Below are 24,924 nucleotides of genomic sequence, written 5' to 3' on the forward strand. Positions count from 1 at the left end.
AGCCACGGCTGGGGACCTTGAGGCCACCCTGAAAGCTGCCCACACAGCGTGGGCGGGAGCAAGGCTGGTCTGGAGGGCCATCACGTGTGGGAGGAGAGGCCGAGGGGGCACGAGCCCAGCAAGCAGGTCCAGGTGAGAGGTTCTTGCGTAGACGGACACATACTTCTTGGTGTCATTTTTCATAAAATTACAGTAAAAACCACCCAAGTTGCGCCTACGTTCTCGAGCTAAGACATTCAACAACCATCTCTTGAATGCTGCCGTTTCCCACTGCAGACCGAGGCCCACAAGGGCAGGGCCTGTCCGCCGCCCCTCCCGGCACAAGTGAGAGGCAGGATCGCTGCTACTTTCAGCTTTTAAAACTTCTCAGGGTGACAGAGGTCAAGAGTATGTACATCCTCTGTGGAGAAAACAATCTCTCAAATCAAAATTCCACCTCCAGCAAAACCCGAACCTCTGCTGTGACCCTGATCACCCGTGACCAGCAGACCTGTGGCTGTGAAGCCCTCACTCTGCTGTGACCCTGATCACCTGTGACCAGCAGACCTGTGGCTGTGAAGTCCTCACTGAAACGAGACAACAGTTCTCTCTTCCCGTTGCCCCCTGGAGCTTAGAACAGCACAGAAAGCAGGGAACAGTGACTTCCCAAGCGGGGAACCTCAATTTACAGCTTCCGTGAATCTGTCCAAATGGGCGACTGCAAGGCTGGGGGCCGCTGACACTGTCGGCGTCCACTCCGAGCGGGTGCCAGCGTCCCACCAGCGCAGAACTTTTAACAAGATCCTGCCGACAATGATCTCTGCTTGAACTCGGGCTCTCCTAGCTGAGGCTATCAGGACCCATCTCAACGTGGCCCAGAGGACAGAGCCCAGGAGGAGCCTGGCTGAGCGCGGGGAGCCCTGCTGGGCCTCACTCTGCACTGCACCGTGCACACGGCAGGCAACGCCCCAAACACCAGCACTGCCCTGAGTCGAGGCCCGCCAGCGGCGCCGCAGTTCAGGCCCGTCCCCGAGCGGTGGGGACTCAACCTCTGCCATCGGCCTCCTGGGTGGTCGTGGCCGTGTGATGCCCACGTGCCGCCAGAGAGAACACAGGGGCTCACCTTGGTGTCCTCCTCATTTCCCTCCGCGTGGACAACGTAGGGGTAGCCGTCCTTCTGCAGGTTTTCTGACACAATGCGCACCTCGACGCCGGGCAGCGGGGTCCCCACAGAGCCTGCAAGGGGCGGGGAGGCGCGAGGGAAAGAGGCGGTCAGCAGGATTCTGAAGGACAGAGCTGCACACTGAGGTGCTCGGGTCTGCCTGACGTCACGTGCACACACGGAGGTGGGGGGATCCCGCGTGGATGTCACGTGCACACACGTGGGAATCCCGCCTGGACATGAGGTGCGCACACAGGGGTCCTGCCCCTTCTCACGTGCACACAGCGGGGCGAAGCCCCAGGAGCCAGGAGCACAGCCTTAGGCGGGACACGCAGAGCGGCAGCCAGGGCTCCGAACACCCTACAGGGCCTCCAGGTCACTTCGGGAGGGCCGCCCGGCGCCCAGGGCAAGATGCAAGGGCACTTCTATCTCACTGGAGCGCCTGGCTGAGCGGTCAGGGCACTGATGACCGCAGTTTGTCGCTGGCGAGGGACTGCAGTGGGCCAGATGCCAGAGGGCGAGCGGGTCCTCCCGGCAGGGGTGACACAGCCAGCGTCCCGGCTCGCTAGTTAGGCGCCTGTGCGTGGCTCAGCGTCTTCACCCCCGTGTGGCTATAATCAGCTTTTGAAGCTGCAAAGGTTAGGGCAGGTGGTGCCCTGGCCGCAGTGGAGTCCCCGTGGCCACTGGAATGAAGAGCTGAGGCGGGGCAGAGGTTCCAGGGCCAAACGCTTCACTTCAAGGTCTCAGGCCCTTTTTTTTTTTTTTTTTTGTGCGGCACGCGGGCCTCTCACTGTTGTGGCCTCTCCCGCTGCGGAGCACAGGCTCCGGACACGCAGGCCCAGTGGCCATGGCTCACGGGCCCAGCCGCTCCGCGGCATGTGCGATCTTCCCGGACCGGGGCACGAACCCGCGTCCCCCGCATCGGCAGGCGGACTCTCAACCACTGCGCCACCGGGGAAGCCCCTCAGGCCCTGTATTTTAACTGTTATCAATGAGGACTTGTCACAGGAGCAAAGTCCCGGGAAGCCCACTTGGCAAACTCCACGAGCTGCTTAGTGCTCTGGGATCCACACGCCTGGAAAGGTCTGCGACACAGGGCTCCGCTTGCTAGATGGCGCTGCCCTGTCCTCCTCAGCCCGTCTTCTGTCTGAGGTCCTGGGGGCCGCCCCCGCCGCATCTTCCTCCTCCCTCCTCCCCTCCTTCTCTTTTGCTTCCAAAGATTTAAAAACTACAGTGAAATCCATATATGATGCAGCTATTCACTATAAAGCCCAGGATTCAGGGGCATTCAGCACATTCACAACATCGTTCCATTAGCACCTCCATCTAGCTCCAGAACTTTCCATCAGCCCAGAAAGAAACCTGTCCCCGTCAGCTGTCGGATCTTCCCCCGACCCCAGCAACCACTAACCCATTCTCTGCGGACTTGCCCCCGGATGTTGTGTATGAAAGGAGCCGCCAGGCATGTATCCTCCTCTCTTCCTGCTGGGGCCAGTGGCTGCACGAGTGCCAGGATGCTCAAGACGGGAGACAGCCTGGAACAGGAGGTGTTCCACCTCAGCTGCAGACAAGACACGAGGACCAGAGACAAGACCTAGGCTGTGAACGTGAGCTGGGGCCAAGCCCTGCCGTCCTGCAGGCTCTGCAGGACCCGGGGCCAAGGCGGCCACAGTCCCGACACTCGGGATGTGTTTCCCAGCAGACCTCAGCGTCGTAGCTTCCCTCTGGATCTGTCTCCAGTGAAGCGTCTGGCTCAGCCCTGTCGTCTGCGTTGCTCCTCCTTGGACCTCACGTCTGATAAGGACCGGCGGGGCCACAGCTCTCACTGCTTGGTTACAGACCAGGCCCAGGCATCTTGGAGATTTTCCCAGGTCTTCACATCACTCCCAATTGCTCATATTCCATGGCCAAATGTCAGCAGGCTGACCTAGGATTCAGCCCTCGGTGTGTGTGTAAAAGCCACAGAACAGAAGGTCTAAGGGAAGAAATGGGTTGATAAAGTGCAGGAGAGAAAGGCCGTGTGTAAGAGGACATCGGTCGGGCCCACTAGGCTGATGGTCCTTCTTCCTGGGCTCCCAGGCAGTAAGAGGATTTCTTGCTGTGTGAATTGATTTATCACTTTCTGAGACTGGTCAGGGTGATTCCTTTAGTATGTGGCAGAAGTAAAGCGTCCCATGGACACACCTAGAGCCGTCAGGCGGAACGTGATGATTTCATCAGAAGTAAAGCGTCCCATGGACACACCTAGAGCCGTCAGGCGGAACGTGATGATTTCATCACAAGGCACTTCATTAAACCAAGTACAGAACCTTAAGCACGAGCAGCCGCCTCGCTCAGGAGTGAAATCTGCTCCTCCTCCCGTTTCCTCTGAGCTCTCGTCCCCGCAGTGGTGTGACGCCTGCTCAGGGCCAAGCCCTCCAGACGGCGACGCCTCCTGAAGTGTGAGCCCTGGGGATCCTCGGAGTACGAAAGCCCCTCCACGTCCCTCGTTTCGTGTTTGTAAAAAGACACTTTAGTCTCCTAAACCTTCCCTGAGATCCAGAGAGCAGACGGAGGCAGTTACTAATTAGAGAAACAGAGGAACACAGACACAAAGAAAAAGCAGTACCTCCGAGCTCAAACAATAAATCGGTAATAAGACAGAGTCATACGTCCTCCTCAAGAGACGTACACACTAATCTGACGCACATCTTGGAGTTGTTCCGCGTGAACTAAGTCCCCCACCCAGGTGGAGGATGGTGGCTACATGCTGAGACCCCCAGACTCGTTGGAACCAGAAGGCTGATGACTGATATTCCTGGGACACCACCCTGTTACCTCACCACCAACCAGTCAGAAGAATGTCACACATCCTGCAGCCCTCCCCGAAAATGTCGCCTTTAATAGCCCTTCCCTGAAAGCCATAAGGAGTCTGGGTCCTTTGAACACCAGCCAGTTGCTCTCCTTGCCTGGATCCTGCACTTTCCTTCACCACAACCCAGTGTCAGTAAATTGGCTCAGTTCAGTAACACTTACAGCAAGGAGGAAGCAGAGGCTCCATCCAGGTGCTGGGAACACAGAGAGATGTGGGGAGATGCTGTGGAGAAGGGAACCCTATGGGATCTGCTGTGGCCTCCAGGGAGGTGAGTGGCTGCCCTCAGTCCCACAGGACTGACAGTCACAGGGGCATGTCCCCACTTACCCACAACTTCTGTACAACTTGGCTGCAAACTGGGGGGTTCCCTGGGCCCCTCCTGGGATTAAACGGTTTGCTAGAGCGGCTCGCAGAACCCAAGAAAACAGGTCACTTCCTAGAATATCACTTCATTACAAAGGATACAAGGTGGGAACAGCCAGATGGAAGACACACCTCTATCAAGTATGTGGGTGGGTGGGAGTCTCTAAACTTGCACACTCTCCAGGCACATCACACTCCAACACCAACCTGTGTTCACCAGCCTTGTTTTGGGTTTTTATGAAAGTTCTATTATGCACGTACAATTGATTAAATCATTGGCTACTGGTACTTGATTCAACATCCAGCCCCTCTCCCATCCTAAGGAAGTCAGGACTGTCCCCCCTATTCAATGAAACCTGAACTGCTAAGAATGTCTATAAAGAAAACACTGACAGGGCTTCCCTGGTGGCGCAGTGGTTAAGAATCCACCTGCCAATGCAGGGGACACAGGTTCCAGCCCTGGTCCGGGAAGATCCCACATGCAGCGAAGCAACTAAGCCCGTGCACCACAACTACTGAACCCACAAGCCACAACTACTGAAGCCCGCACGCCTAGAGCCGATGCTCTACAACAAGAGAAGCCACCGCAATGAGAAGCCTGCGCACCACAGAGAAGAGCAGTCCCTACTCGCGGCAACTAGAGAAAGGCTGCGCACAGCAACTAAGACCCAACACTGCCAAAAATAAATAAAATAAATTTATATATAAAAAAAAGAAAACGCTGACAGAATTACAGCACCACTACCACAACGGTGGCATTAAAATCGCCACAAAAACCCCTATGATTTGTTAAAGTTAGGTCTACAAACGGCAGAGACTGCTGTTAGGGCAGGGCAGCTGCTCAGACCCCAGAAGCCCCCGCCCCTACTCCAGTGGGTGGAACAGAGCAGGGCCAGCCTCCTACACCCAACTAGATGGAGCCCCGCCCACGCCAAGTGCACGCTGCCCGTCCCATGCACGTGATGCTACACCGCCCACACCACGTGCACGCTGCCCCTCCAACACCGGGAGAAGCGGCCCCGCCCACAAAACGTGCACGCTACCCCGCCCACACCGCGTGGACGCTGTCCTTCCCACGCCGCGTGACGCTGCCCCTCCCAGGCTGCCTGAGGCTGCCCCTCCCACGCAGCGGGACGCGGACCCTCCCAAACCGCGGGTCGTGGCCTCCCGAACGCGTGACGCGGCCCAGCCCACAACGCGTGATGTTGCTCCGCCCATACCACATGCACGCTGCCCCTGCCACGCCACGTACACGCGGCCCCGCTCACACAACGGGCACGCTATCCCGCCCACACCGCGTGGACGCTGTCCCTCCCACGCCGGACGCTGTCCCTCCCAGACTGCGAGACGGGGCGCCCCCACACCACGAGACGCTGCCACGCCCACACCGCGTGACGCTGCCACGCCCACACCACGTGCGTGCTGCCCTCCCCACACCGCGTGCACGCTACCCCCCCCAGACCGCATGACACGGCCATTCCCACACCGCATAGACGCGGCCCCTCCCACACCGCGTGATGCAGTCCCTCCCAGACCATGGGATGGGGGCCTTCCCATCCCCCGTGACGCTGCCCCTCCCACGCCTAGCGCACACTGCCCCGCCCACACAACGTGCATGCTGCCCCTCCCACACCGCGTGACGCAGCCCCTCCCACATCGCGTGCACGCTGTCCCTTCCACACCGCGTGATGCTGCCCCTCCCACACCGTGTGCACGCTGCCCCGCCCACACCGCGTGACGCAGTACCTCCCAGACCGCGGGATGGGGGCCTTCCCATGCTGCGTGACGCTGCCCCACCCACACCACGTGCACGCTGCCACGCTCAACCGCGTAATGCGGCCCCTCCCACACCGCGTGACGCAGTACCTCCCAGACCGCGGGATGGGAGCCTTCCCACGCTGCGTGACGCTGCCCCACCCACAGCACGTGCACGCTGCCACGCTCAACCGCATAATGCCGCCCCTCCCACACCGTGTGACGCTGCCCCGCCCACACCTCGTGACGCTGCCCCACCCACGCCAGGTGCACGCTGCCCCTCTCACACCGCGTGACGCGGCCCCTCCCACGCCTCGTGCACACTGCCCCACCCACACCGGGTGACGCGGCCCCGCCCACACGACGTGCATGCTGCCCCTCCCACAATGCGTGACGCAGCCCCTCCCACATCGCGTGCACGCTGTCCCTTCCACATCGCGTGCACTTTATCCCTTCCACACTGCGTGACACGGCCCCCACCCACACAACGTGCACACTGCCCCGCCCACACCGTGTGATGCGGCCCCTCCCCCACCATGTGGACGCTGTCCCTCCCACGCCGCGTGACTCTGCCCCCCCAGGCCACGTGAGGCTGCCCCTCCCAGGCCGCCTGACACTGCCCCTCCCACACCGTGTGACGCTGCCACGCCCACACCACGTGGAAGCGGCCCAGCCCACACCGTGTGATGCGGGCCCCACACCGCGTGATGCAGCCCCACCAAGACCGCGTGGACGCGGCCCCTCCCACACCCGCAGGGACTGAATGTCCTCCTGGTGTCCACTGGGCAACAGGCTGGCTGGAGTCAGAAGGGCAGGCTGTCCTTCCGCCTCCCTTTAGAACGGTGTCATCTGTGGCCAGGTGACTTTAATTGTCCTGTGGCTCTGTCCGGCCTCCTGTGACTGTGCCTCACTGGGTCCTGGAGCGCCTGTCTGGCAAGCCCTGTATCTGATAGCAACCTCCGATCAGCGGATGTCAGGCCCAGCAGTTCAGGTCACCACCCCGGGCCTCAGCCGAGCAAACAGTATCCTTCAGGCCACACGCCCCTCCGGGCCGCCAGGGAACCTGTGATGGGCCAGGCTGGCAGGATGTGTCCCCGGAGCAGTCCAGAGTCCCGGCTGGAAGGAGCCCGGCGCAGGAGTCAGGGGCACAGAGGACACAGCCTGATTGCTCCGGAAGCGGCGCTCAGGGACTCACTCCCGGTTTCAAGGTTGACGGCTACTTCCTTCATTGTTTCTAAACCAAAGAGCCGGCCGTATACCCACTGTGAGCCGCCTGCTTCACGGGCGAGAAAAGACCCCGGGCGCTTGGTTCCGGTGTCGAGAAGAGGCCACGCACAGCCACGGCAGAACCCTGAGCCTGAAGAGCTGCAGCCTATTAAGATTCGAGAATTTCTGCCCAGAAGCCTCGGGTTTAGGGCCCGGGCGCAGGTCCCTCTGTCCCGGGGCCTTTGCCCCTGCCCGACAGAGGGTGTCCTGGTCCGACAGTGCAAGCAGCTGCTCCGTCTGTGTGACTTCTCCAAGGCCATCAGAGGGGTAAGACCAGCCCAGTATCGGGGCTGTCATGTGGACAGTTTGCAGCTTCTTAGAAAGTCAAGCTCACGCCCCCTTCTGACCCAGCAGTTGTACTTTGAGGCATCTGCCCACGAGATGTAAAGACGCATTCGCACAAAACCCTGCACACAGACCTTCACGACGGCCCGACTGGGAGCTGTCCGAGGCTAGACACGACCCAGCGTCCTTCGGTGGCGGACAGGTTAACGCCGCAGATGCTGCTCGGCACAGGATGTGTCTTACACTTGTCCTGCCAAGTGAGGGAAGCCAGACCCAAAGGCAGGTCCTGGAGGCTGTGCCTCTGTGTCGTTCCAGGAAACGCACAGCTACAGGGAGAGGAACCAGGGACGTGCTCGCCGGCCTGGGGCAGGAGGCGCTGACCGCGAAAGGGGGAAGGTCTGGAGGTGATTCAACTTCGTCTACCTGAGTATGACGGCAGACACACTGAAAACTCACAGACCTGCCCACGAGAAGGGTGCCTTTTACTGTCGTGCAAGACAAGTGGATGCACAGAGGCGAGTACAGGCACACGATGACTTAACGTTTATGTCCAGACGCCTACTGTGTTTTGGACAAGCTGGAGGGTACTGACCGGGAGGGCTAGAAAAGGGCCCAATACAGAACAGACTCACGTCTCAGGCCTCAGGCTCCGCCTGCAGGTGCCCTGTCAGGGACCCGGGACGTGAAGGCTGTTTATGTGGAATGGCCTAGAGAAGGCGGGACAGGAAGATCAAAGGGCAGGAACCCGTCTAGAGCAGCAGGCCCTCCAGACGCGTGCAGGTCCCCGAGCACAGGCGGGGTGTCCCTCCTCCCTTGCCCCCGACACCTGCCGTCTCTCCTGCTGCCACCGGCCTGTGTGGCTCAGGGCACCTGCATGGGAAACTCTGGGCCGCGGGCGACCTGGTCTGGACGGAAGCAGCCCCCAGCCTGGGAGGTGGGGAGGGGGGCGCCCTGCCAAGCACACGGCGTCTGGGTCACCTGGGAAGGACACTGCCACCCTGAGAACGTGACCGTAGCCCAGCAGGGGAGCATCCTCCACAGAATGGCCTACCCGAGGACCCAGAGCAGAGGGAGGACACGGCTGGCGGGCGCCACTCGTACCTGGCAGGCGAGCTGCGGTCAGGGGGTTGGACAGGGCCATGCCGATCTCCGTCATCCCGTACCTCTCCAGCAGAGTGTGGCCGGTGATGCCCTTCCACTTCTCCAGCACAGGCAGGGGCAGGGCGGCCGAGCCCGAGACCATCAACCTGCCCGGCACAACCACAGGCTCCTGAGCTCTCGGGAGCACGTGGCTTCTTCAGCCCGGTGAGAGCCACACGCGCCCAGCACCCCAGTCACCGTCACCCTTGAACTCACGGCTAAAAGTGCAGTTCGGGCTGAAATTTAACTCTGTTCTTTGGAAAGAATCTTGGGTATATTTTAGAATGCAAATAGGTCAAGGGGTAATCACAGTAAAAGGAAAAGTGATTTGAGGGTCCCTGGTGGCACGCTCTGCAAACAGTCAACGTGCTGTCCACAAACAGCCCCGAAAAGAGCAGTGATAAGAGTAATGTGATGACAGCTTGTCTGCTTTGGGGACAAAGCACCACCGGGTCTGAGGCGGAGGAGGGGGAGACGGAAGCAGGCAGTCTCCAGTGAGGGGCGCACGGGGGCTCCTCCACGAACACTGCCTGGTGCTGACGGCTCACTGACGATGACATCGATCTGATATGAGAGCCTCGGCATGCGCCATGTCCCGAAAGCACTGTGTGCAGGAAGGAAGGTGCTTCCGCTTGTAGTGGGGGCGGAGCAACGACCACCCCTGTGCTCCCCCCCCCCGGAGGTGCAGGCACAAGGAGCCCCCCCACCAGGAGCCCGGCTGCTGAGGTCTGAGGGCCTGTCACCCAGAGTCACCCTCATCCCCCCTCTCTGATCTCATTCTTGCCCTTGGCTCCTGAGATCCGGGTACATCGTGCTACCAGTCCCACTCTTGTCCTGGCGGTTGGGCTTTGGATCCCAGCCCCACCATGGCGCCTCGTGGGAGGCCAGTCCAGGGAGGTGCTGGCGTGGCACCCTCAGAAAAGGGCTCTAGTTCCATCAAAACGTCTTTACAGAAAAGGCGCAAAGAGTGGCTGAATGGGAGCAGAAGAACAAGATGAAATGCTCGTCTTGGGTAACTGGAAATTCTCTCCAGGAGACGAAGGGCTTTCCTGAGCTCCTCTCAAGGACTAGGAATCAGATGCACAGAGGCCATGAAGCTCGTGGCTGTCCAGCGCCAACTCGCTGCCCTGTTAAAGGCTGTGTCTGCCACAGACACATGTGTCACACCTCTTGGGCGCACGTGTCATCATGCCTGCGAAGACCTGCCAAACCGCTCACTTCCGTGTGCTCTGCAGATGAACCGCTTGACCACGAGCAGAGAGGAGCTGCAGTCGGCAGGCTCGTGGGAACACGCAGAGCAAACCCCATGCCACCGAAGGGGCCAGACAGCCACACGTCTGTCAGGGAGTGTGTCTGCATGGGGTCGGGGAGGGGGCAGGGCTGAGAGCCAGCAGGTGTGGGGTCAGAAAAGACTTCCCCATCCTCGTCCTTCAGACTCTACCGGAAGACAGGTGGACAGACAGAGACAGAGGGACAGAGAGACCCAGAGATAGAACAGAGACACGGATACAGAACACAGGCAGCTGCGCTGGGAGCACGGATACGTAGAGAGAGATGTAGACACACATTTTAAAGCAAAGAAAAAATACTGCTTCCCAAAACTTAGTAGAACTGACTCACTAAAAAGACGTTATACTTGGCTTTCTGGATGGGAAGGTGGACTATTTTCATTTACCTGATTTTTTCTTCACAAACCGCACGCACGAAATCCTGGACATGAGGGTGGGTAAAATGTTTGTCGTAATAGTCCATCAACTTGCTGTATATGGTAGGCACTGCCATGAACACATTAATCCGTGGAGTGTCAGAGCTTAAGAACTTTTCCCAAACCTGAAGAGAAAAAAGGAAGCACACGGCAAAAAGATTAGAAGACACGCATGCACAGACACGTACCGACCCTCGGTTCCATGACGAGTGCTCCCAGCAGAGGACCCCCCTTTTCTTAAGCGTCAGAGAGTCTGTAAGCGGCTCCCGTCTCAAAGGGGGTCTCACTTTGACAGGGTGACACAAGCTCCCGGACCTTCCGTGGAGTCACTGTGCAGGGGACACTGGCGTCTGGCCTCAGGGGTGGCCCGTGAGGAGGAAGAGGACCGGGGGGAGGAGTGGCCCTGGGCCTGGGCACCGGCCTCGGATCTGCCGTCAGGGGAGACGTGGCGCCTCAGACTTTTCCAGCCACGCGGACGAGGGTGGACAGAGCTGCAGGAGGGGCCAGGTGGGCCTGAGCACAGCGTCTGGCAGACGGGCACGCACGCACGGGGAACCGATGGCGTCTGCTGTTTTCTCCAAAGAAGTCATGTGAAGTTTGTATCTTACTCTGTAACGAATGCTTCTCGTTTTAATATAAAGATGCTTCAAGTTTCTCAGCTTATGCCGAGAACGTGCTCGTGTGTTAGCCCTCATCTTCAGGAGAAGGGGCTCTCCGTTCAGCCACCGCATGGGCCCATGGTCAGGGCGGGACGGGGAGCGCGAGGTGCTGCGTGCTCAGCACACCCCACACAGACAGCCTTCCCCCTCAAGGCAGCCCAAACGCTGCAGCCAGCCCGGCCTGCCCCAGTCCCTGATCGCACACTTGCAATTACCTCCTCACCACAGCTGCTTGACAGAGCAAAGGCACTCCTCTTTGGGGGGAAAATTACATCGTTCTTTTAAAGACAACCCCGCCCCCATTATAAAGCATGTATGGGGCTTCCCTGGTGGCGCAGTGGTTGGGAGTCCGCCTGCCGATGCAGGGGGCGCGGGTTTGTGCCCCGGTCCGGGAGGATCCCACGTGCCGCGGAGCGGCTGGGCCCGTGAGCCGTGGCCGCTGGGCCTGCGCGTCTGGAACCTGTGCTCCGCAGCGGGAGAGGCCACAGCAGTGAGAGGCCCGCGAACCGCAGGAAAAAAAAAAAAAATCATGTATGAAAAGAGAAAAATGTGACCCATAACTAAGAAAAAAGTCAATAGAAGCAGCTCCTCAATACGGATGTTGGAATCATACAAGGAATTTAAATTAATAAGTAGGTTAAGAGATTCAGAAAAGGTGAATGAAATGGGGGATGATCAAGGATTTCATCAGAGAAGTGGAACTGCAAGAGAACCATTACAAGCTGGAAAGTACATTATGTGAAACTAGGAATTCACTGGATACGCTGAACAGACTAGACGCAGCAAAGACAGCAGTCAATGGAAATGATCTAAACCGAAGTACAGACAGGAAAGAGGAGAAAGAGAAGAGTGTCACCACGTGTGGGACAAGATGACAGGAAAGACAGACGTGCTCGGTCAGTGGAGACACATCCACGTCCACACATGGGAAGACTCAGTGTTGCTAAGGTGGCAGCTCTCCCCAAACCCCAGCAGCTGTGTTTTCCGGAAATTGACAAGCTGACCCTGCAGTTTACAGGGAAAGGCAGAGGCCTCGGAAGAGTCACAACAAATGTGAGAAGGAGGGAGGAAGGCGGAGGACGCACGCTTCCTGACCCAAAACTTACTCCAAAGCACCAGCATTCAAACGCCGTGTGAGGCTGGCGTAAGATCAGACACACAGACGAACGGAGCAGATGCCCAGAAACAAATCAATATGATGATGGCCAATTGAGTTTGACAGAGGAGCCAAGTCACTTGCATAGGATAATCTTTTCAACAAACAGCGCTGGGACAACTGAATATGCACATCCGAAAGGATGAACTTTCGACCCTTATCGCACCGTACCTAAGAATTAATCCCAAGTGGATCAGAGACCTAAACGTATCAGCTAAAACTATAAAACTTTCAGGAAAAAACATAGGTGAAAATCTTCATGACCTTTGGTTAGGCAAAGATTTCTTAGATACGACAGCAAAAACATGATCTATGAAATTAAAAAACTGATAAAATAGATCTCATCAAAAGTTAAAGCATGCGTGCTTCACAAGATATCATTAAGAAAATGAAAAGACAAGCCCAAATGGGAGAAATTATCTGCAAACCATCTATGTGATAAAAGACAGGATCCAGAATATATAAACTCAATACTAAGAAGACAAATAACCCAATTTACAAATGGGCAAACATCCCAACAGATAGTTCAGCAAAGAAGATACATGGACGCAAATAAGACCATGAAAAAACACTCACCGTCCTCAGTGACTAGGGAAATGCAAATTTAAACCACAATGAGATACCACGTCATATCCACTACAATGACCATAACAATGGTTTTAAAAACCAACAAAACAAACGTTGGTGAGGATGTGGGGAAACGAGCCCTCACGCACTGCTGATGAGAACGGGGACGAACAGCCACTGTGGGAAAGTGGGGCAGTTTCTTACAATGTTAACAATCAACATCGCACACCCCAGCAATTCTCATCCTACTTATCCACACAAGGTAAATGAAGAATGTCCACACCAGGATTTGTACGTAAATGCCCAGAGCAAGAACTGGAACTGACCCAAAGGCCCAATAAATGATAAATGGGTGAACCAAACGTGGCCCGGACACATGCTGAAGCACTAGCCAGGGGCCAAAGGGACAAACTACTAATACACATGCTACAACGTGGACAGAACTCAGACGTTCTACAGAGTGAAAGAAGCCAGACCCAGAAGGCCACACGTTCTATGATTCCGTTTACACACAAAGCCCAGAAAAGGAAACGCTGTGGAGACGGAGGACATACAGTGGTTCCCAGGGGCTGGGTGTGGGAATAGGGACTGAGATAATAGTTGAACAAATCCTATAAATTTATGTAAAATCCCTACATCGTTCACGATAGGTGAATTTTATGGTATGTGAATTACATCTCAATAGAGCTATTTTTAAAAAAGGACAATGCAATGAAAACATTTTCAGTGAAACAAAGCTGAGAGAATTTGTCTTCAGCAGAGCTGCACTACAGGGCTTCCCTGGTGATGCAGTGGTTAAGAATCCACCTGCCAGTGCAGGTTCAAGCCCTGGTCCAGGAAGATCCCACATGCCGCAGAGCAACTAAGCCCGTGCACCACAACTACTGAGCCCACGAGCCACAAGTACTGAGACCGCGTGCCTAGAGCCTGTGCTCCTCAACAAGAGAAGCCACCGCAATGAGAAGCCCGCACACCACAATGAAGAGTAGTCCCCGCTCGCCACAACTAGAGAAAGCCCGCTCGCAGCAACGAGGACCCAATGCAGCCAAAAATAAATAAAATAAAATAAATATATATTTTTTTAAGCTGCACTATAAGAACTATCAAAAGAATTCTTCAGGATTAAGGGAAACGACCCAAGAGGGAGACACAGATATGGAGGAAGAAATGAAGAGCGCCAGAAAAGGAAATATATGGGTAATTTAAAAAAATTTTAAGGACCCCTGACTGTTTAAAACAACAATAGTAGCAGTGTGTCATGAAGATGAAGGAAGGGAATAATAAGAAACAGAAGGAACAGGAATATAAAGCACAGGTGCATTAGAGGAAAATCAACACAGTTGGTTCTTAGAAAAGATAATAAAGTTGACAGGCCTCTAAGACAAGAGTGATCAAGAAAAAAGAAAGAAAACATAAACTACCAATATCAGACACCTAAAGGAGACATCACTACGGATCCTAAAGATATTAAAAGGATAATGAGGAGAAATTATAAACTACCCTATGCCAATGAATTTGACAATTTTGATGAAATGCACAATTATTTTTTTAAAGTACCAAAACTGACACAAGAAACAAAATAGAAAATATTCGAAGTCCTACATCTATTAAAGAAACTGAATCCTTAATTAAAAACCTTCCCAGAAAGGTTGGCCCAGATGGCTTCAATGGAATTGTGTCAAACGCTGAAGGAAAGAGTACTTCCAGCCACACAGAAACTTCCAAAGAACGGATAAGGGGGGGAGGGGTGGCTGCCATGCTCCTTTCACAAACGAGCAAAGCTCCCATACAGAAGCCAACAAGGATGTCACAAGGAAACCACAGACCTGTGCTCCTTGTAAACACAGAAGCAAACACCTTAACCGAGTATTAGCAAACCAAAGCCAGCAGTATGTGAAAAGGGCAATGCCTCACGGCCGAGAAAGTCTGCTAAAGGAAATTAGAAACATTCAAAACTTTAATCAGTATAACTAACCACATTAACAGAATAAAGAGGGAGACAAATAAAGGGGGTAACTTTATACAATCAATTCAAGAGGTAAAGAAAACCCATTTGATAATATTCAACCCACCCTGTAATTCAGCTCTCAGAAAACAAGGGAGAGGAATGTCCTCAAGCTAATATACGGTATCTGCAAAACACTATAAGTAACATCATACTTAACAGTGAAATATTAATGTTTCTCCAAGATTGAGAATAAGTCAATGATGTCCACCATTACCACTTCCAAATTAGACTCACCAAAATTTAAAATTCTCTTTATCAAAAGACTATTAAAAAAATGAAATGAGAAACCAGAGACAGGGGGAGAGATTCACAACACGTATTTCTGACAAAGGCCTTTTATCCGTAATATATACGGAACACCTACTGATTAGTTATAAAAAGACGACCCAATTTAAAAATGGACAAAAGCCTTGAAGAGGCGTTTCATAAAAAGAAAATCTCTGAATGACCAGTAAGCGTATGCAAAGTGCTCAACACGATCACTCATCAGAGAAATGCAAATCTTATGAGGCCAGTGAGGTAGCAGCATTACACACCCACTAGGATGGATGAAATCTAGAAAGCCCGACCCAGTTGCTAAATGGCGGGGCACGTTGCAGACAGGAGCATAGAACGGATAAGCCCTTGGGAAAGGGTTGGGAGTTTCTTAAAACATTTCACATACGTGATCCTGTGACCCACTAATTCTAACCCTGGGTATTTACCCAGAAGAAATGGAAATGTCCATCTGCGAAAAGACATATGAGAATGTTCCCAGCAGCTTCATTCATAAAGCCAAAACTGGGAAAAGCCAGATGCCCGTGAACAGGAGAAGGGATGACAACTGTGGGTCCTCGGTGATGGAAGGAACCCGCCGCTTCCACACGCAGCACAGATAAACCTCAAAGGATGCCCAGTGGAAGAAGGGAACCACAAAGCCTACAGACGCGGATCCCATTACATGCGAATTTCAAGAACAGGTCGGCTAACTTATAGTAACAAAGACCAGAAGACGTGGTTGCCTGCAGGGGGGTGACTGGGGGTTGGCACGAAAGAACTTCTGGGGCAATGGGAATGTTTTCTTTCCCAGCCTGGGTGTGGGTTATACAAGTGTAGTCATCAAAACATACTAAACTGTACACTTAGATCTGTGCATTTCACTTCATGGAAACGAAAACTCAATACAAGGAAACAAAAGCACCCTCACTGAGATGGCTAGAATTAACAAGGCTGACCACAGTAAGTGTGGGCAATGACCTGGAGTAACTAGGACTCACACATTGCTGCTGGGAGGATAAAACATGCACCCACTCTGCAGAACTCTTTGGCACTTCCAACCAGAATTAAATATACATCCAGCACCAGCAGGTACAGATCCAAGAGAAATGTCCACGGAAAGATCCTTATGCAAATGTTTATAGCAGCTTTATTCAAAATATCCCCAAACTTGAAACAACCCAACGTCCTTCAACAGAAGAATGGATAAATTGTGGCGCTTTCATACAAAGGAAGGCAACACAGCAACACAAAAAGAACAAATTACAATTGATGGAACTCAAGAGTAAATCTTAAAATAGTACGATTAACTAACATGCACAAAAGGACACATACTATCGGGTCCACGTATATGAAGAGCATGTGAAACTCAGCTATGGTGCAGCCCCGACTGGGAGAGAACACTGTGGGCCATGTAAACGTGCTCTGTCTTTATCTGCGTGGTGACTGTCACACAGACACATACTCAGTTTACATACATTTTACTGTATGTAATTTATGCCTCAATTAAATAAAAGAAGGTGACAACATTCCCCCCTTTACAAACCCCGGTGAGTTGACAGCTCTAGGCTATGAGCATCAGCAATGCTGACGTCAGAAGGAGAGGGACAACTGGGCGTTATGTGCCCTGCTGGACAGATACACACACTGCCTGTGAAGTCTCCTCCTTGCCAAAGCAAAACAAAACCCTGAACCTCATCACGCCTCTAGACCTAACTACCAACTTTCAAGAAGTATAAGGGTTAGCGAAACATGTTAAACGACACCACAGGGACGTAATCCACAAGAGCAGACTGGGGGAAAGTGTACAGGACACACAATTTCATAAACAAAAACTGCGAGGAAAAGACTGAGGAGAAACTGAGGAAGTACAACCATGTGCACGAGCAGTGGTCCAGCCGCCGAGAGCAAAGTGCCTGTGAGAATCCCCGGGGCACAGGGACCTCCTGATAGGCCTTCCCGCCCAGCTGTGGCTGTGACCTTGACCAGGCCCTGCAGCTTTCTTGCTATCTTCTCACACCACTGTGTTAATCTGGACAGAATCCCTCAGCTCCCTTCCAAGCTCTGACGTGCAGATTTGCTGGAAATCCTGTGGGGCATCCTACTTCCCACTGGCTTGTTAAAGAAACTCTGTCCGCCAAGTCCGCGCTGGCCTGGCCAGGCCGCTCCCCGAGGTGGAGGGCAGTGCCCTCGCTGCCACCTGGCACCAGGGAAGGCATGGGTCCTTGGAGGACACACCGGACAGCACTCGGGCATCTCCGGGAGCGTGGGTATCCCGATCTGGCTAACCAGGAACAGCCTCGAGCCCGTTCCTTCTCACTCATGGCGGCAGCGTCTGCAGGTTAGCGCCCGCAGTGTGCAGACCACTGGAGTGCAGACCCCGCCACTACCCAGCCTGGCAAGTCCCGACAACCGCCTCACGGGGCCCCTCACAGGGGGTGCTTATCCTGCTCACCAGGGCTCGCCCGTCGCCACGAGCACTAGGACAAGGAGACACAAAGCAGCGCAGACCGTACCACGTCCAAGGTGAGGTGCAGGGCCCTGGCCCGAGAGGAAAGGGGGCAGGCTGGGTGAGGTGGCCGTCACTCTGGGAACCTATGGTCCTGGCCAGGCCTCTGGTGGACGCACATGTGGTCCTCACCCAGGCTTCCCACCGGAGGCTGAAGGAAGGACAGAGCTCACACTCAGCAGAATGAAGGGGGAGGACCGGCCCTAAGGTCATCAACTCAGACACTTGACCCCTGGCACAGAAACGACATCTGCCCCGGGGGCAGTTCCCGAGAACTGTCTGCAGCCGGGAAGGCGTGGCCATTGTGAGAACTCACCCCCACTGGCAAAGAGAACGGCAGCACCGCCAGCGGGCCGCGTCCCCGCTGCTTCAACACGTCCATACACTACACTTCAAAGTTGAAGGTCGGGCGATCCCGTCAAAAGCCTCTCTAGGGCCTGCGTCTTACCAGTGAAAACACTGCTGCGGCAGCCAGACCGCACAGCCCAGACGGATGTGAGCGGCTCCCAAGCGGGCTGCACACAGGAGCCCACACCGGATGCAGCAGAGCAAGGGTCCGGGGCCTTTTCACGCACCAGCTCCCCGACGTGACCCTGCAGAGCATCCGGGACTGGAACCTGGGGCTAGACCCCCAGCAGGACTGCCCTGCCCAGCAAAAGCCAGAACAGGGTTGGAGCACAGCTGCCGCGGACGCCTCCTCGGCTTGAAGCAATGGCCGGGGGTTAGGCCATCACCCGTTTCTGGCAATCGTAACAACACACGGGAGGGCTCTCATTCTGTTTTTAAGGTGCTCTGGCCAAAGTCTGGCAATGACAGAGGACGCTCCACAATGAAAGGCTGGAGACAGGAGAACAGATGCCTGTTTACCCCATTCCAGGGGCCTGTGTGCGCGGCCCCGCCCAAGTGGCCCCAGGCTGTGGGGCAGATCTGAGACGCCCTTGAGCTTAAGAGCTCTGCTTCCCTCCCCCAACTCCGCCTGCAAACACCTCCACCCACTTCAACAAGACGCAGATTTCTCAAAGCCCAGAATGAACGACCTCTGCGGCCACAGGTGTGCCAGGCAGCAGGCTTCACATGGGCACCGGAGTCCCGAGCAGGGCACTGGTCTCTACAGAGTGCCCTGGCAGTGGCCCCAGCGGCCTGCACTGCCGAGCCGAAAGCAGCGCCACGCGCCGGGGTCTGCGCCCTCCTGCCTCACCGGCCGGGCCCCACCCTGACTCAGTGCCTCTCCGAGAGCCACCGTGATCCCGAGAAGTCACCGGAGCACGTATCTGCGACAAGGAATCGATCGCAGCCAGGCAGCCTAATCAACAACCAGACTGCATTCCGCGGGGCTGACGGCGGACAGCCCGCCATCAGTCTTCCTGTCCCCGAGTCACCGCCACCGCATCAGTCAGCCTCGCGGGACGCAGACAGCCCCTCACCCCACTGTCCACGGAAGGGCTTGAAGCCGCCAGGAGCTGAGACCGTGTCAACACCAGTGCAGGTTTCTGGGCCCCGCACCTCTTTACACTCATTTCTTTGTTTTTTGTTTTCAATGAATGGTCATACTCTTTTTTTCTTTTTAAATATATTTACGTATTTGGCTGCGCTGGGTCTTAGTTGCGGCGGACGGGATCTTCGTTGCCCCATGTGGGATCTTTACTTGTGGCATGTGGGATCTAGTTTCCCGACCAGGGATCGAACCCAGGCCCCCTGCACTGGGAACGAGGAGTCTTAGCCGCTGGACCGCCAGGGAAGTCCCCACGCGCATTTCTCAAACACAAGCGTAGACAAGCCCCGATATTTAATAATGCTGAAGGTGGGGTTTTCCTATCAATAGTGTAAGCAGATTCACAAAGCTCTGAAGCTCAGGGCTGCGTCTTCTATCAACCACAGCAAATGTGTTTGACTCTTCAGCCCTGCTGCATGGTTCTGAGAAACCCCAAGTCAGTGCCTAGGATCGGGAAGGTCTGAGCTGACTGTCCCGGCAAGCTGCCCTGCAGCCTCTGGTCTCCAGCCCCCAGGCGGGAGACAGGCAGCATCCCAGGGTCTCGCTCTCAGAGGTGCAGGCTGAGTAGTGACAGCGAGGGGCCACTGCAGTGACGGGAGACAGCTGGAGGCCAAAGAAAATAAATGGGACCTGGTGGCCTGGGAGCAGGTGGGAATCCCTGAGGTTTGTTTCCCTGTTGAGTGCTTCCTGGTCCAAAATCCGCTCTCGTTTTCACAGTATCTAAGCTACACAGGTACATGTTGAACAGAGCCAATCCCGTTAGGCTTTACACCAGCAAGACCTCTCGGGGGGGTGAACACCAAGGCCGTCAGCTGGAGCTGCCCACACCCCAAGGATGATATTCCACATGGAACCCCCAGCTCAGGGACACTGACAAGCCCGCCCGTGTAACCCGCCACCTGCGGCCATGGGCAGTGGCAGATGGAGCTGAGCTGTGAGCACAAGAAGTCCCATCCGCCGTCCTGGTCTTTTTTTTTTTTTTTAATTTAATTTTTGGCCACATTGGGTCTTCGTTGCTGCACGCGAGCTTCTCTAGTTGCGGCAAGCAGGGGCTACTCTTTGTTGCAGTGTGTGGGCTTCTCACTGCAGTGGCTTCTCTTGTTGTGGAGCACGGGCTTTAGGCGCGTGGCGTTCAGTAGTTGCAGCGCACGGGCTCAGTAGTTGTGGCTCACAGGCTCTAGAGCACAGGCTCAGTAGTTGTGGCGCATTGGCTTAGTTGCTCCACAGCATGTGGGATCTTCCTGGATCGGGGCTCGAACCTGTGGTCCCCTGCATTGGCAGGCGGATTCTTAACCACTGCGCCATCAGGGAAGTCCCCGCCCTGGTCTTTATACACGTCTACAAACCCAAAGTGTGCAGAGAACTGTATCCCTTTAAGGGAACCTTGTGGTGGGTTTTTCAGTGGAATGTTGTTATGTTTATCTGCTTATGCTCTGATTCCTGAGGAGCTGATACAGTAAAGTTTTCATTTAACAAATAACCACTCCCCTAAGTGACTTTCAGGGACGCTCCCCCCAGAGGCCTGTTCACAAGTCCAGATGATCACAATGACAAAAGCCAAGGGGGAGCCTGTGGAGAGGGTTCAAGGAGCCAGCGCTCCCTCATGGCCCATGGGGCCCGTAAGTGATAACCGTCCATTCATCTACAACAGCTCTGAGCCACCTGCTCTAGGCCCTGGGGACAGGCCCTAAAGAGAAGGAAAACCATGCCCTCGGAAGTGACATTTTAGGGGGAGAGAATGAGGACCCACAGCAGAGTCTACGTGGCTTAGGGGTGGTAAGTGCTACACTGAACAGTAGCGCAGATCAGGCCAGGACGGGGGCCAAGATGCACAGAGACTGAGCCTGCAGGCCCAGGGTGGTGGAGGTAGGTGGGGAGGAGAAGGTGGCGGTGGAAGAGGCCAGCAGGGGCCGGGGCTCCCCTCCTGGATGAGGCAGCCACACTTCCTGCTCTTTCTTTACCTTCCTGGGTCTGTGCTTTGGGGAAGGAAAGGCCTGCTCAGTCTGCAGGCCAGCAGCCTGCCTGCACCCCTGCCTCGCCCACCAGGCACTCACATGGATCAGGACCGAGGAAATCAGGAAGCTGGGACTGTAGCCGGCTGGTCAGCCACTGCCGCTCAGCCTGTCTGGGTCCCTGATCTAAGCTCAGGGTGGGGCACCCCTCCGTCCTCCTGTCTTTGTGGTGCCCTGCAGGGAGGCCCTCCGAGTGAATGAAGCATTGGGGGGAGGGCAACTTGCATTCTGCGGAGACCCCAGGGCGCTCCTGCACTCCTGCTGCACAAGACCAGACAGTCACAAAACCTCCCTGGGACTAGGGGACGAGCTGGCTGTCCCTACTTGCCCTTAGCAGTCACTCCCGATAGCCTCAGGGCCCCCCTTTCTCCCCCTCCCCGCTGCCCAGTCAGTTCAGTCAGAGCCCCCTCAGGAAGCCATGTGTGCCGGGCCGGACCGACCCCTTTGGAGAGTCACTGGGACTTGTGTTAAGAGGCAGACAGCCCTCTGTAGACCCCGCTGGCTAAATCCTGAGGCCCTGCAGCTGAAAAACAAACAGCAGGATGGGGGCGGAGGAGGGGGCTGGCTGGCTGGGCAGGGTCTGAACGGGCTGCCCTGGCCCTCCGACTGCCACTTCTGTTCGGCTCGCCGGTCTGTCCACAGCGCTCACGCCGGATTTTAAGCTACGTTCTCTAAACCCAACAGCATCGCCTGTCAGCACACAGGGTCCCCAGCTTCCCTGACGCTGGTCTGCACGCAGCACCCTTGCAAACAGGAGGAGAAAGGGTCCCTGCTTCTCCCTGCTTTGCGTTGCTGGGATTGGGCTCAGTGCCCACCCTGCGCCAGGCTCATCGCTCCTCTGTTAGAGGACGAGACGGAAGGTCAGGGAGGTGCGGGGCTCGCCCAGGACCAGCCTGTCTGTAGCACCTCGTCCTCTCACTCTGACCTGGCACCAGCACCGATGTGAATTAAGGCTCCAGGCGTGATGTGAGGACGGGCCGGAGACGATCTATCTAGAGCTGCCTCTTTCTGGTGGAGACAGAGGAGGCCGACTTCAGTGAACGATGGATTCTGCAGACCAGGGACTCCAGGCCTCAGGGACCCCTCGTGAGGAAATTCACCCTGGAATAAAGTGACTAAACAACAAGCTCTGTGCTGCGGGCCGAGCCTGGGCACCTCTCCAGAGACCTCACTCGGCAGCCCTGCTGCGCAGAGGTCTCCAAGCCCCTCCTCTCCTGGGGCTGCAGACCTGCAGGACAGCAGCCAGCACAGGAGCCCCGCCCCCACAGGAGCCCTGCCCCACCTGGAGCCCATCCCCCAACCGGAGCCCCGCCCCCCACAGGAGCCCGCCCCCACCTGGAGCCCCGCCCCCCACAGGAGCCCAGCCCCCAACCGGAGCCCCGCCCCCACAGGAGCCCACCCCCACCCGGAGCCCCGCCCCCCACAGGAGCCCGCCCCCACCTGGAGCCCAGCCCCCAACCGGAGCCCGCCCCCACCCGGAGCCCCGCCCCCCACAGGAGCCCGCCCCCACCTGGAGCCCAGCCCCCATCTGAAGTCCAGCGCCCACAGAAGCCCAGCCCAGGTGCTTCCTGGGCTCTCCCCCTTCGCATTCCCATGCTGTATAGGTTACAGCGTGAGTCAGTGACAGAGTAGGGTCTCGTTCAAGCCCTGTGCTTCCTGGCGGCCCCACGGGGATGTGTCACTTCGGCAGCCTCTCCGTGCAGTCAGCCCATCACCACCTCAGAGCCCTGCCTTCACCTGCCCCAGGCACCTGTCCCCACCAGTACACGGGACACGGAGGCTGGGATGGGACTGCTGCACAGCAGCTCACCACGTGCCGGGGGCAGGGGCAGCGTCTGGCCAGGTCGCTCCCCTCCTTCTGCACTCTGCTCTGCAGTGCCCGCTCTGCCCCACCTCGTATCCACTCGGCCTCCCTCCCCTGCTGACCGCACGGCAGTGCTGGGAAAGAACCCCCTGCTGAAAAGAGGGACCGGTGGGGAGGCTGACACGGAGCCCCCAGCTGGGCCATCCGCTTGGGACCTTGAAAGCCAGCAGTCAGCTGCATAACAGCCCCAAGACATCCACGTGCTCACCCCCGTGGATGCGCCCCCTCACGCGGCAAAGGGGACTCTGCAGGGGTCTGGAGAGGGTGCGGTTGCCCTGGACACTGGGTGGGTCCTCATGTAGAGGGAGATCTGGCCACAGAAGAGGCAGCGGTCACGAGAATACGGAAGCAGAGGTGGGGGTGATGCAGCCACAAGGCAGGGCACACGGGCACCTGCAGCAGCTGGAAGAGGCGGGAGCAGATTCCGCCCCGCAGCCTCCAGACAGAATCAGGCCTGCGGCGCCTGGCCCTTAGCCCCGCGAGCCTCACTTGGACCTGGCCTTCCGGAACCGAGAGTACACACTTGTGCTGTGTGAAGCCCCAGTGGGGACCCTCTGCTCCAGCAGTAACGGGAAGCTCGCCGCTGGGACTCTGCACCCCAGAGAAGGGCCCTAGCCCGGGGAGGCCCAGAGCCCGCGACGCCGAGAGCCCGGCCCCGACTCACCAGCTGAGCGCTGAACTCGGGGAGCATCACGCAGGTGGCGCCCACCCAGAGCGGACAGAGCAGCTTGTTGACCACGCCGTGGACATGGTGCAGCGGGAGGACGTGGAGGATCACGTCGTCCTTTGTCCAGGCCCATTTGCGGACCAGCCCCGTCACCTGGAGAACGGCAGCACAGCCTCAGAATAGGACGGCGCACACAGCCGGCCGCGCCAGCCAAAAAGGCGGGAGGAGACGGCCGCTGCCCCGCCCTTGACGGCCTGGGAGGACATGGTAACAGAATGACCTGGGGTCTGACCGCGGGGCCGTCTGTCCACCACTTACCCTCCTGCTAGAGAACAGGGCCGCATGTAGTCAGGGGCTTCAGCCAGTTTGAAAGGGCCTTTGATTTGGGGTCAAAGGCCTCTGCAGACGCTGGGCAGCTCTCCCCTCAGGCGGCTCCGACAGGCCAGGCTGGAACCCGGCTGTCTGTCTGAGCCACGTCTGTTCTGGCACCATCCTCGCCCCGGCTGAGCCAAAAAGTCCCCGATCACCGCCGAGCCTGCCTGGTGCGTGCCGCGGTGACGGCCATGTGCGAACACAAGTGAGATGCCCACCCCGCAGAGATACTGGTCCAGAGATGGCCTCTCCAGACAAAAAGCACGTCTCCTCCGCGGAGACAGAGACGACGTGTAATCACGCCTTGCCTGCAGCCGGCCCGACTCAGTTCATGCTGACTTATGGACTGAATTAGCCTGAGTCGATGGCGTTGACCTCTGACCTCCCTCTTTGTGGGTTTGAACTTCTCTCTTATTTTCCCACTCCTGCTGTGTAAGAGTCTTCACTGCACGTGCAAATGCTTTTTGGAAGCAAGAAGGGTATAAACTGCAGATAGACACAGCGGCTGGGGAGTTTCACAAAAATGGTAACTGAGGCCACGGAACACAAGCTAACACCTACGATGTGGCGCACACGAGTTCCTGCTTCTCGTTTCCCGAATCAGCCGCAGTTAGGGGCTGACGGCACATCTGGATAATCGCTTTGGGGCTGGTTTCCTTTAAAACCTCAGCGTCACATAGAGTGGCCCGTTCCATGCTCCACACGCCACGGCTCTGGAGGAGCCCGAGGGGGCCTGTTACCCCCCGGCACCTGGGCACTGCACCCCCTACACCGCCAGTGGGGCTGCCGGTCACACGGCCCCAGGGGTGGGACGATGAGAGCTGTGGCTGGCCCTGCAGAATGAACAGAAGGCC

The 24,924-nt window shown here is 56.5% G+C and overlaps 1 protein-coding gene across 1 annotated transcript in view; it reads right to left on the bottom strand.

Annotated features, from left to right (window-relative positions):
- The window catches only part of ACSF3 (acyl-CoA synthetase family member 3), a 59,646-nt gene that overhangs the window by 26,311 nt on the left and 8,411 nt on the right, over nucleotides 1-24,924 (bottom strand). Inside the window, 4 exon segments of the mRNA XM_079907903.1 lie at nucleotides 1,103-1,215; nucleotides 8,766-8,911; nucleotides 10,480-10,634; nucleotides 23,696-23,851. Coding sequence (XP_079764029.1) covers nucleotides 1,103-1,215; nucleotides 8,766-8,911; nucleotides 10,480-10,634; nucleotides 23,696-23,851 — 570 coding nt within the window.

Source organism: Stenella coeruleoalba, assembly GCF_951394435.1.
Source record: "Stenella coeruleoalba genome assembly, chromosome: 20".
NCBI classification, from domain to species: Eukaryota; Metazoa; Chordata; class Mammalia; order Artiodactyla; family Delphinidae; genus Stenella; species Stenella coeruleoalba.